The following is a 12,185-nucleotide window of genomic DNA, read 5'->3' as shown; positions in this document are numbered from 1 at the left end:
GCGCGACTTGGAGAGTTTTGCGCCTCCCACACCTGCCGTGTCGCCAGCCCATGGGCGCGGCCCGGCTAAGCGCGCTCGCTTCGATTTCGAATTCATCGAGGAGGAGTCGGAACCAGAAGCGGAAATTCAACAGCGAGTCAAGACCCCTGCTGCTGGTCCGCCCAAGACTGTGAATGCGCTGCTGGCCGTCAGCAGTCGCATCAAGTTCGAGCTGGAGAAACGTCGCCGTCGCGATCGCGAACGTGCGCAGAAACCCCGTAGACGAAAACAACTGAGCTACTTCGCTATTGTGGGGGCATTTCAGCGCGCGGCCCACGAGCGCGAAGTCGCATTGCAGGTCGAGTGCGTCGTAGAGGCGTCGACGGATTAACAACACATCGTCGAGCACCAGCAGCTGGTGGTCGGACCTACCGACCAACGAAGACACGTCTGTCATTCCTGCTCACCACCTCATGTGGCCTCGAGCATTTTGAGCTATCTATTCGAGCCACGTCTTCCTGTGCAAATAACTATCGTACCAATACAGAAATATACCATAGTCGCGTGTCCCTCCCAATTTCTACTTGATAAACCCAGCAAGCACATGTCGCGTCATTGTCCGGACATCCTTCGCCACCTGGTCACGCCATTACACGCACTAGCGTGGCGACGCTCGGGCATGTCACTCGCAGACTGTGTGGTCAGGCGATGGCGTGCCGTCCACGCGAAACCGGCCAAGCCCCGTCACAACAGCGCTGGGAAAGCAGGCGACTTGAACTGGCGAGTGTCACTGATCTTGTGCCACTCAAGTCCAACACCACTTTGCAATTTATGGACACTCCACCACTGTGATTGGCTATATTTCTTCGCTTGCTTCCTTGATTGGACCATTCATAGAGCTTAGATTAGGATGAAGTCGAGCTTATAGCCAGCCATTATCACATTGACCACCATGAGCGTCATCGTCGCCGAAGCCGAGAAGCGCACGCAGACATATCTGCCAAAGATCGAGAATGGCCGGACGCTGACAGCCACGTCGCTGGCCGCGCTCAGCAAGGAGTTGCCAGCCTTCAAGCAGATCACGGGCAAAGTACGCGACGTGTATGTGTTCGAGGACCGCGTGCTGTTGGTGTCCACTGACCGCCAGTCGGCCTTTGACCGCGCATTGGCTTCAGTGCCCTTTAAGAGTCGCGTGCTGACGCTCACGAGCGTCTGGTGGTTCAACCAGACCAAGCATATTGTGGCCAACCACCTGCTTGGTGTGCCACACCCGTCCGCCATGCTCTGCAAGAAATGCACAGTCTTCCCTGTGGAATTTGTGGTGCGTGGCTACATCACGGGCTCCACGAGCACGAGCATGTGGACCAACTACAAGAAACGGTAGCCGCGACTTCTGCGGCCACAAAGCTCCAGGACGGCTACAAGCAGCACCAGAAGCTGCCGCAGAACCTTCGTGACCGCCCACGACCCAGGGACGACGGAGCACGACGAGTTGATTTCGGGGAGTCGAAGATTGTTCAGTAGCGGCCGCATTGACCCAGGAGCAGTGGGACTTACTGCGAGAAGAAGACGCTCGAGCTGGTTCGCCTTCGGTCAAAGAGCAGGCGGCTAGCGCGATTGATACTCCTGGACACCAAAGTACGAGTCCGGCTACGACGAGGCCACGGGGGAGAATCTCCTTATCGATGAGATTTCAAACCCCCAAATTCCAGTCGCTACGGGCTGGCGGACTCGTACCGAGCAGCGCATGGTTGAAGGGCAAGTCGCCTGAGAACATCGACAAGGAAATCCCCCCTTGGGTGTTCAAGGAGCGATGCGACCCCTACAATGATGCCGTCCTTCCGGAGGCCCCCAAGGAGCTTGTGAGCGAGCTCTCGCGCCGCTACATTCTGCTCTTCGAGCTCATCACCGGCTCAGAGTTCGAGTTCCCTGCCGTTGAAATCAAGCCCGAAGACGAGCTGGTCGAGGGCGTCCGCAAGACTCTGTTGTCTCAGTAGACTCAGCAAGGTCTCTCAGATCTAATATATTTTGCAGGATCTGTTCTTACGAATTACTTCCTAGGTGACGATGGGGATCCTTGTGTTTCTCTCCTGCCTACTGACGGCGAATTCGTGGCCCCGTTCCCTTCACGGCTAGACGACGATGGAGCTGGTGCTGGGGTTACCGACGCCGTTGAAGTCACCGCAGAAGCTCCTTCATGACCGACAGGTAGCACTGATGCTTTTGAGCGCCGCGGTGACGTAGGACAAGAGCCCGGATTGGGCTGCTTCTTCGTGCATACAAGAGCCACGTTATGTTGCTGGGAGAACTCAGCAGTTCGCTGGACTGGGATTTTTGGCCCAGCGAGCCTTGAGGTTGCGAGCTTTCTGACTTCGATGAATAAACACCAACATCATGTAGCCGCGCGCAGTCTCCTCATTGGACTGAGCTTCTGCATGTCCCCGATGAGCTCCCTTACCCCACTCCACTGATTGTGATGAGCGCGCCAAGCGAGAACATACCAAGTGCGAGTGGTGCCATCTTTGCAAATTCTTTAAAGTACACACCACCACCGAAGATGGAGATGGAGATGAAGAAACATTGGAATACAGGCACAACAAACACGGCATCAAACTTCTGCAGACCGTGGGCGAGCCAGTGGACCTGCAAAAAGACGCAGGTGAGCATGCTGACCGTGATAGCATAGGGACCAAACGTCACGAATTGGTTGTCACCCTCGATTGTTGTCTTCATAAGCTCGGCCATCGACTTGGCAAACAGCACAGACTGTGCACCAAATATTCCAGACAGAGCTGGGTAGCTGACCGGATGGAGCTTTCGAAAACGCTGGTATTCAGGCGACATCCTCCCTTTTTGTTTGAGTGTGAGCTCCATCTTCTTTGTCAGCAGATAGAGTGTGAGGCACGAAACGCCCATGAGCGTCGCGTAAACCGCAAAGAGCGGCTCTCGGTAGAGTGCAATTAGTTCGTGGACGGTATAACACGCGCTCTCCTTTTCAGCGAATATAGCGACGACGATGATACCGAGCAACACGAGTGCGGTGCCAATAGCGTCAGACTTAGTGAACTTCTCCTTGAGCAACAGCGACGCGAAGGCAACATTGGCAACCATCGTCGATCCACCAACAGGTGTAGCAAGGGACTGGGGCATGAAACCTAGCGCTACGAAGTCTAGAATGCTGCCGCCGACCACGAGAAACAGCCCAATCACCCACAGCGGCTGACGGAAGTAGCCTCGCTTGTCGCCAACGCTGCGGCCTTTGGCTTCACGCATGAAGGAGAATTTCTGCAGGTTCACACCCATGTTGGTGCAGATTGAGCCGACGACTGTCAGAATCACGCCCACATACCAGAGCCCATTGGACTTCTCTTTATGTTCGCCACAGCCCATGGCTGGCTCTTCGTGCGGGAGTTAATCGAAGGTGGCGATGCTTTCGGCTCTCTTGTTTTCTCACAGCATGATGCATTTAGAATTATATTTATAAGTAAACTCCGCCAGCAATAGCACTGTGATGCCGGTGTCATCTTGATTTTTGTAAGCACCAAGTTGAAGTCGAAAGTAGCCATCTGCATTATCGGCAACTTCACCTTATTATCGTGACATAGACTGCATTGAGTGCTTGCTTTGCTGGGCAAAATGAGCTGAACCAGATCTGCTGAAGCGACGCGAAACTTTGACCAAAGATGCCCCATGTCTATTTGACATGGAGCATTTTTTCCTGTTGAAACGCCATATAGGTTAGCGCTGAGAAATAAAGATAACATAATAGTATCTGGTTGGAACCGGTTACAGTAATATTAAAAAGTGGGACTTCTGTACATTTAGAATCTCAAGTTCCTGGCAGAGAGATGAAGTCGATGAATCATCCGATAAATGCTGAATCCCATTGCGTGTCACTGCAGCAATCAGTTCTATTGTTCTGGATCTTCCCGACACAGTTATAAATCCACTTGCACTTCATGTCATTTTATTCCCGAGGAATTGCATCCATTACTACGATCTACTACTACTTACTGGTGCCTATTTTAACACTACGCTACGACATCAATCTTCCCACTTCAGTGTACACCGCTGTTTTTCAGCACAGAATGGACTGAAGAGACATTGGCACACTGGCCCGGCGAGTACTGAGACGCTGAGTGGACTGCCCAGGCTCAGCAATCCAATCTTGTTGCACCGGCGGCGAGACTTCGGGCGAAGCAGCAGTCCCACTCGAAGCCTCTTCGTCGGACAGAGCGGCTTGCACCGTAGAGGATGCCGCTGCTTTCCTGCGATTCCTGGCACGGTTGCCCCGCTTGACCATCTCTTCGGTAGCGGGGGAGGCCAATCGCCCAGCCGAAATGCCCTTAGCCGCCGTGTTGGGGTCTTGCATGATGCACTCGAGCGTATACTCGAAGGCAGCGATCTTTTTGGCAATGTACTCTTTGTTGGTGCCCTTTGCCACACTCAACGACTCGCGCAGCATGTCAATGCTCTTCTGCAGGCTGCGGATCTGGCGATGCGGCCAGCGTTGGATACCGTAACGACGACAGATCTTCTTGAGTAAGGTGGCACAGATGCCGAACTTGCGCGCGACGGCGGCAATAGGCATGTTAAAGCACTCTCTCAAATCCTCGAGCTGCACCACTGGGCCATAGCGTTTGCTGCCGCCACGGGGTGTGACTGCGATTGACTGTGAAGGAGACGGAGCTGGCGCAACAGCGGAGGGAGGTGCAGGATACAGCGGTAATTTGTAGGCCATTGGGCTCACATGACTGAAGGCGTCGAAGCTGAAGATGTCGGCGGGGCTGTCGGCACCAGAGGGAGACGTAGAGGGAAGTGATACTTCCACACTCAGACCAGTCATCTTACTACGGTAGCTGGGCTGCAGCGGCTCGAGTTTGACGAGCTGAGTCTTCGTGGGCGCAGGGCTATCCCGCTTGAGCGACATAAGGATCTCACCCATGAGCATATCGTCATCACTTAGTGAGGATGGTGCCATTGTTGCCATTGTTGGTGCTGTAGCGGTAGGTGCCACGAAGAAGGCAGATACCGTTGTGACCGGCAACGGTGTGGCCATTTTGGCGACAGGTGGGCGGGAATCGAGTGGCGCGTGCGAGTAGATTCCATTTTTTGCCAGTTTGACTGGTTTTCAGTAAGACTGACGGGAGCAGACGCTAAACTTCAAAAACCCTTAAGGATGGATACGGGAGCAGCTCGGATCAGACCAATACAAAACTCAGGTTAAATGACCTGTCATAACTAATCGCGAAAGGTTGAAGGGAGCTGCGCATCCCTTCACCGCACTTGTGTCAACATTCGCACGACCCTCCTGCGACAGCGCGTCCCTTCGGACACGTGGCGAGATTTTTTCGCAGCTGCAGCAGAAAGCACTCCCCTGCGGTCATCGCTATGGAAATGGACTTTGGCAGTGCGGCTCGCAGTGCGACGGCTGCAGCACTCGATGTGTGGGCAATTTTGAATGTGTCGTTGCCCACGTCACATGCCAATTGCTTCCACTAGTCGTCTGTCCGGCAGATGGCGGCGCGCAATGGGCACGGCGAAAGTCTCCACTGAGACGGTGAATTGACGCCACATATCATACCGAGTTTGCAAGGTCTGTAGTATTGGCCAATTGGATTGCATTTAAACTTGCGTTTCAGCTGAATTTGGTCCGCGTCAATCGTTGCAACTTCAAATCCGACTTCACACTGTGGAGTTGGATTTTTGGTGGACCACACTGTAGAGTCGGCGTCGACACACAGCGCCCGCCAACCCCCGATTTGGCGATGTACTTTTGACGATATCTCGGCTTGTAACCCGAGTTAGAAGCTGCTATTTTGATATGCTCTCTGTATTAGGCTTAGTAAGATGCCACTTGTTTTAGCAGCTTAGATTTCAATGTGTCTGGCAGCGCTGGTATACAAATTCAGGGTTTTGTCACCTGCGCCAAATTATTAAGACCGATTCCTTTTTATGATAGAAAAGCTTTTTTATGAACAGACCATACAAACTTTTATATTATAAGAGTGATGGTTAAAAAAGTAGATTATTGGCGGAAACGAGCTGTTACCTGAAGGCTACTGAGGCTACGAGCCTTTCATTTTCGAATGGGCCATGACAAGGCCCTCACCCAGCAAGAACATTAGTTCATCGTCGGTCTCTACGATGGAGGAGTTTCGCTACGCGAGATCGCCAGAAAGCCAGGCCGGTCTCGCACGTCTGTCCGGAAGGCAGTCAAGGCGGAGCGGGGGGGGGGGGGCAAGAAGATAGCGGTGTGCAGGTAAGGGCTGGACGGCAACCAGTGCTGACGGAATGAGAGCTTCGGCAGCTAGTGCGTACCGCGGCGACAGGCACGCTCTTTGCCGCCGAGCTGAAGGACAAACTCGTCATTAAAGCGTCCGTGAGGACAATCCAGCGCGTTCTGCAGCGTGTGAGCCATCTGGTCTACACCAAGATGGATCGCACACTGCCCCCCACGGCAGCGCACAAGGCAGCACCCATGTAATAGGCGGAATAGTACATACGGAAGCCTGGTAAGCTTGTCATAGTTTTTTTGCGGTTATTTCGTATTCTAACATGTTTCACCTTTTTTTTTAAAATAAACTTGGGTTTATACAATTTTTGCAGATGAAAAGAAGCTTAATCTAGATGACCCTGACGGTTTTAAATATTACTGGCGGGACATGCGCCAGCCTCCACGGTCTTATTTGCGTCGCCAAAATGGAGGAGGGAGTGTCATGGTGTGGGGTGCTTTTAGCGCAGCAGGTAAGAGTAAGCTGGCTGTCTTGCAAGGACGTCATAATTTAGCTGCCTATGGCTACACGCTATCTGAATATCGACTTCCTTTCGCTCACTCGAACTATGGTGTTGATTTTGTATTCCAGCAAGACAATGCTTCGATTCATGCCCCGCGTGAAACGAAGCAATTCTTGCAGGAGATGCAAATCAACACCATGGTATGGCCAGCTCGCTCGCCAGATTGCAACCCCATCGAGAACGTGTGGTCGGCGATGGTGGCCAAAGTGTACGCACATGTCCGCCAGTACCAAAACGTTGCTGATCTGGAGACAGCTATCATGGCTGCATGGGACTCGATTCAGCTGGAGTACTTGCTAAACTGGTAGAGTCCATGCCCCGCCGTTGTTTAGCGGTCATCAAGAAGAAAGGTGGACTGACTAAGTACTAACTTTTAATAAAGTAGTTTGTATGGTCTGTTCATAAAAAAGCTTTCTATCATAAAAAGGAAGCGGTCTTAATAATTTGGCGCTGGTCTCAAAACCCTGAATTTGTATACCAGCGCTGCCAGATACATTGAAATCTAAGTTGTTAAAACAAGTGGCATCTTACTAAGCCTAACAGAGAGAACATATCAAAGAAGCAGCTCCTAACTCGGGCTACAAGCCGAGATATTATCAAAAGTGTCCCCCCAAATCGGGGGTCTTAACGATTTGGCGGGAACTGTAACAAGTCCTTATTAATTACTCAACAAGTCTTGTTGAGTTAGGATTTGCAGCATTTTAATGTTTTGCTAGGCTGAATGCGAGTTTTGTGGTCTTTATACTAAGAAGTACTGTACCTATAGCGAATAATGTCGATGATTAATAATAAAATTTAGATGTGGACGCCGCCCAAAACTGGCAAAAGCCTTGTGCCTTTTAGTAAGGGGGTGATATGCAATCTCTAAATTTAGGTTGATGGCCCGCAAGCCGATGCCCCCGAAATAAATTGCAATAACTCAGCAAATATCTGATCGAGTAAAAAAACCGCAAGTACAATCGATAGCTCGCGATCAGCTATCCTGTCGATATTTAAAGCTTCTCAGAGGCATTTTAATAAAAGTATTTTTTTTTTAGTATTTTAGCGCCCCGATTGGAGTCCACCAAATCGCGCATCCGACCAGATTACCGCAGCCAAACATTTAGGGAATTGTAGAGCGCAAATTCTCATTACCATTCTTGCCTTCTCGTCCAATTCAACGTTCATTTGACAAACAGCCGAGGCTAATGCGATACAAACAGCCTTATCATATTAATCGGAATGTTACTGTTTTATTGAGCTAGTAACGATTTTCGTAATGCAGATAAATAGATTCTCTGAAGCGACTTTATGACTCTAATAAGACACATCAACGAGCTCGCGCCAAGTAGGACGAACTCCGCAAGCGGCTGGAAAAGCTGAAGGGCGTGCGCAAGCACAAGAAGGTAAACGTAGGACTATATGGGAGGCACGAGAATGAAAACGAAGTGTAGGCTTAAAAGTTAAACCAAATTCTATTCGAGTTTATAGCTCGATAGGCAGGTCGAGAAGAAGAAGAGAGAAGAAGAAGAAGCTACTTGTAGGCGTCAAAAGACGAAGTGAGCACTTTATTAGTCTTAGGAAGCCACTTGTAGCTGCACACCAGCCATTATTGTTAGAATATTTTTTAGCCATTCATTACGGCTTAAGCAGGACCTCCTAAATCTCATTTTAATGTCTTAGAGAGATTCTTTTAAGGTAGTCATACTGTTTAGAGGCGACTTCAACAACATCCCTTCCTCTGAAGCACATTGAGCGAAGTGCGCACATTCTATGTTATAATCGAGATCGAGCTTGTTTGAGTGTGTCATTTCCGTCGGTGAACTCGAAGCTCTGTAGCGAGGGTTCATCCGGCAAGGCCAAGAGACTTTGTGCTATTGGCCGCATTATTATCGGGAGGTTTTACGTGACGGCTTATTGTTGCCTATTATGCACGACTGGGAGTGCTTGAATTGCCTCCCTTTTATTTCTTCCAGCCGAGTGTTGAGCACTCGGATGATCTCGTAAAAGGCTTACCCGTGCACTGGTACCCTTCTGCTGTTGGGCCCACGAGGGTTCAAAACACCTGCTAGCTTTGCTCGTGCTAGTAGCGTGCTCTTATTTTACTGGTTGCACTATATAAGTAGTTTACAAGGTCCAGTTTGTCCCGGTGCAAGGACAGAACTGGGATCTTCAGGTCCGACCGAGCGATCGTTTACTATCCTAGTAGACGTATTGTTGTGGGAACATCCTAACTACATCTGTAGCTAGAGTTCACGTGGGATTTCCAACACCGCAGCTTCTATGAGGGAGAAGAAGAATAGGGCGACGCGGACAGCACTTCAGCTTGCACCAGTTCTCATCGCCACGCTGGAGGAGGAGGCTTCTCGAGCACATGTGGCCAGATGTCACTAAAGTAGAAAAAATTAATGATGATTTCATTTGTCACACTGTGACTACAAAATCGACAAATTCTGACAACGACAATGTGTCTAGTGACACAAATGCATCAACCAAAGAGACGTGGCAGATTGGTCGAATTAATGACAGGCGTGGTGACACGCTACTGGAATACAACTACCAAGTGCTGTGGGTTAATCCTTTCATCAGGAAAAGGCGGTACTACCAGAAAACGTGGGAGCCCCGTGCTCAGCTGCTTGCCAATAATTTTCGTAAAGCGATCGAGTTGGTGGACAGGTGGAAAGCTTCTGAAGTCAAGACCTTCGCTAAATTCTGGCCAACCGATGAGTTTGGCAAGAATGCTATCGGTGCAGACATAGAGGAACGCAGCATTTTCCACGCGTTGAAACGTGCAGCGGAATTAATCGGTCGTCTGGATATCGTGACAAAGAAAGACATTGACGACTTTGTGGAGCACCAGAGGACCTCACGAGGGGAGGACTTAACGAAGGGGACGTCGTGGAAGGTCGCTCTCGTCTTCTTGCGTCGCTTACGTGATGCTGGCCGTGAATTCATTTACAGAGCCATTGCTTTGGATAATTTAGCGGTTCGTGGTCGACGTGGTGTCCGTATGCTCAATGAGATCATGCCTAAGAGTGGCGTCTACGTTGTTGCTGCTTACAACCATCAAAACGTTGGGCATGCTTTTGCTATTACAGTCCAAGGTAAGGACCGGCTTATCAACGATTTAGAGGACGGTAAGCCTGTTGAGTCAGCAGAGGATTGGATTGATTTCTATGCATTTGTTCGTCCGTTTATTGTCTGCAAGCAGACTTAAAAGATAGGAGTCTGTAGGATTTCCGCGGGTTTGCCTACCTGATAATGAACTTTCCCAGCAAATTTGTTGCTATGCATGAATTATTATTTATAACTAGATAATTCGGTTCTTGACCAGGGAAACCTCAACGAGGGAAAACCTTGTGCGAACAAAAACGATAAACCCAGTGGGAAAACATCTAAAAATAATGCAGAATAAAGACACGCTTCATGCGCTTGTATTATCAGTGTATTTCTATACTGAGTGACCGGATTCTACTTTAGGGATTTCATCCTGAGCTTGGCCCTTAGTTCTCTGAACTGGTGCTTGTCTGATGGTTTAGTAAATATATCAGCTATTACTTCTTTCGTATTGCAGTAGGTGACGTTGAATTCATGCCGCTCTACTTTTTCCTGTACGAAACAGTATCGTACGTGTATATGTTTTGATCGCCCGTGAAGCTCGGGGCTGTAGCAGATTTTGATGCAGCTCTGATTATCCGCGTATATAGTGTTAGCCTGCGTTGAAGCAAAGCCAAGTTCTTTGAGGAGAAGTTTGAGGAAAATCATCTCTTGCATGCAGTGGCATAGGGCGATATATTCTGCCTCTGTTGTAGAGATAACTACAGTATGATGCTGTCGCGAAAGCCATGAGATAGGACTGCCTGTATGCATTGCCACGTACCCTCCAACGGATCGTCTCGTGTCGGGACAGTTGGCGTAGTCATAGTCTTGGTAGGCAATCAGTTGATCGGCTAGGTTTTCCGAGGTAATATCGGTCGATCCTCCCAGAAGAAGATCGTATTTTTTTCGTTCCGGATAGATACTTTAGACCACGGATGACTGCTTTCCAGTGAGCCATTCCTGGATCCGCTAGAAATTGGCTGACCTCTCGCATGTAAAATGCCATGTCGGGTCGAGTGCCGACCATTAAGTACATGATACTGCCTGCGGCTTGGCGATACGGAAATGATTTCATCGCATCTTTCTCTTGTTCACTGCTATGCTGGCTGCTTACGGAGAGTTTGACGTTCCGTTCTGCTGGTGTTGCAATAGGGTACGGAATGTAGTCGCTGAAGGGGTCAACGACATTCGTAGCGTACTTGTGCTGGTGGATAAATATCGCTCGATTCTTACGGTCACGTTGAATGGACCAGCCGAGTAATTAAATCTGACATGGAAAATCGCCTTTTCAGGGCTGATTTCAGCTCATTGCCGAGTGTTGGTGTGGTGCGATGATCAGTAGGTCATCGACGTACACTGCAATGTAACAGATGATGTCACCAATTGTGCGTCAAAAGACACATCGATGTTTAATAAGATTCAGGAGCCCAAGACTCTCTAGGAAGGCAGTCAGGGTTTGGTACCAGACACGGGGCGCTTGCCATAGCCCGTATAAGCTCTTAAGAAGCTTACACACTAGGTGTTCCTTGCCCGGAAACTTGAAACCTTCCGGTTGAGCCATGTAGATCTCCTCTTCCAAATAGCCATTCAGGAATGCGGTCTTAGCATCCATTTGGTGAGCTTCAAAGTCGAGAAGAGCTGGAATAGCTACAAGTAGTCTAAGTACCTCCATTCTGATGACAGGATAGCATAAATCGTTGTAGTCGATGCCATATTCCTGAAGGAATCCTTTGATCGCAAGACGCGCTTTAAAGCGGTCGATTTCGCCAGTGCGGGTATACTTCACAACAAAGATCCATCGGCTACTTAAAATATTCCTTCCTTTAGGAGGTAATACCAACACCCAAGTGGGATTGTCCAGGAGGGACTTGTATTTCGATTTAGCTGCTTTAAGCCACTGGTTAGCGTGGGAATACTTCATTGCTCCCCGATACGTAGTGGGCTCAGACACATACCAAATAGCTAGTAATGTGTACAGTAAATGCTGACCTTGCTCCTGTTCGTGTATGTCTTCTTCAGAGTTGAGGGCTACGTCATTGGCTTCCTCGAAGCTATCAATGGCTTCCGCAGAGAGGCGGGTCGCTTAGTAGTCGAATGATGCGGAGAATCAGAGTCCGTCTCCGTTCGAAAAGAATAATGTATGGCTGTTCGATCAGTAGCCTCCCTCAGTGAGGGCATTACACGTTGGTTCACTGTGTCTGGTGCTGCTGTCAATGCAGGGCCTGAGGTGGGTGACGATGTTGTCACTGGTTCTGACACATGTTCAGCGGTGCTACTGTAGTAGCAGTTCCAGGTGGCAGAGGTACAGGTGCAGGTGTGGCGGTAGATTG

General features: G+C 49.7%; 3 protein-coding genes across 3 annotated transcripts; 2 read left to right on the top strand and 1 right to left on the bottom strand.

Moving 5' to 3' along the window:
- Positions 1–931: 931 nt before the first annotated feature.
- On the top strand, positions 932–1,363 carry PITG_09533 (phosphoribosylaminoimidazole-succinocarboxamide synthase, putative; the record flags this gene model as incomplete). The annotated part of the gene is made up of 1 exon (XM_002903123.1): positions 932–1,363. One exon carries the CDS (start codon positions 932–934, stop codon positions 1,361–1,363), a length of 432 nt encoding a protein of 143 aa, XP_002903169.1.
- A 301-nt stretch (positions 1,364–1,664) lies between these two features.
- Positions 1,665–1,976, top strand: PITG_09532 (uncharacterized protein; the record flags this gene model as incomplete). The annotated part of the gene is made up of 1 exon (XM_002903122.1): positions 1,665–1,976. The coding sequence occupies one exon, from the start codon at positions 1,665–1,667 to the stop codon at positions 1,974–1,976; it is 312 nt and encodes a 103-aa protein (XP_002903168.1).
- A 2,081-nt stretch (positions 1,977–4,057) lies between these two features.
- Positions 4,058–5,038, bottom strand: PITG_09531 (uncharacterized protein; the record flags this gene model as incomplete). Its single annotated transcript, XM_002903121.1, has 1 exon — positions 4,058–5,038. One exon carries the CDS (start codon positions 5,036–5,038, stop codon positions 4,058–4,060), a length of 981 nt encoding a protein of 326 aa, XP_002903167.1.
- Positions 5,039–12,185: the final 7,147 nt, after the last annotated feature.

The sequence above is a fragment of the Phytophthora infestans genome, genomic scaffold, assembly GCF_000142945.1.
Source record: "Phytophthora infestans T30-4 supercont1.15 genomic scaffold, whole genome shotgun sequence".
In the NCBI taxonomy this organism is placed as follows: domain Eukaryota; phylum Oomycota; class Peronosporomycetes; order Peronosporales; family Peronosporaceae; genus Phytophthora; species Phytophthora infestans.
Note: the sequence above shows the minus strand (reverse complement) of the source record. Positions and strands in the feature narration are given on the sequence as shown.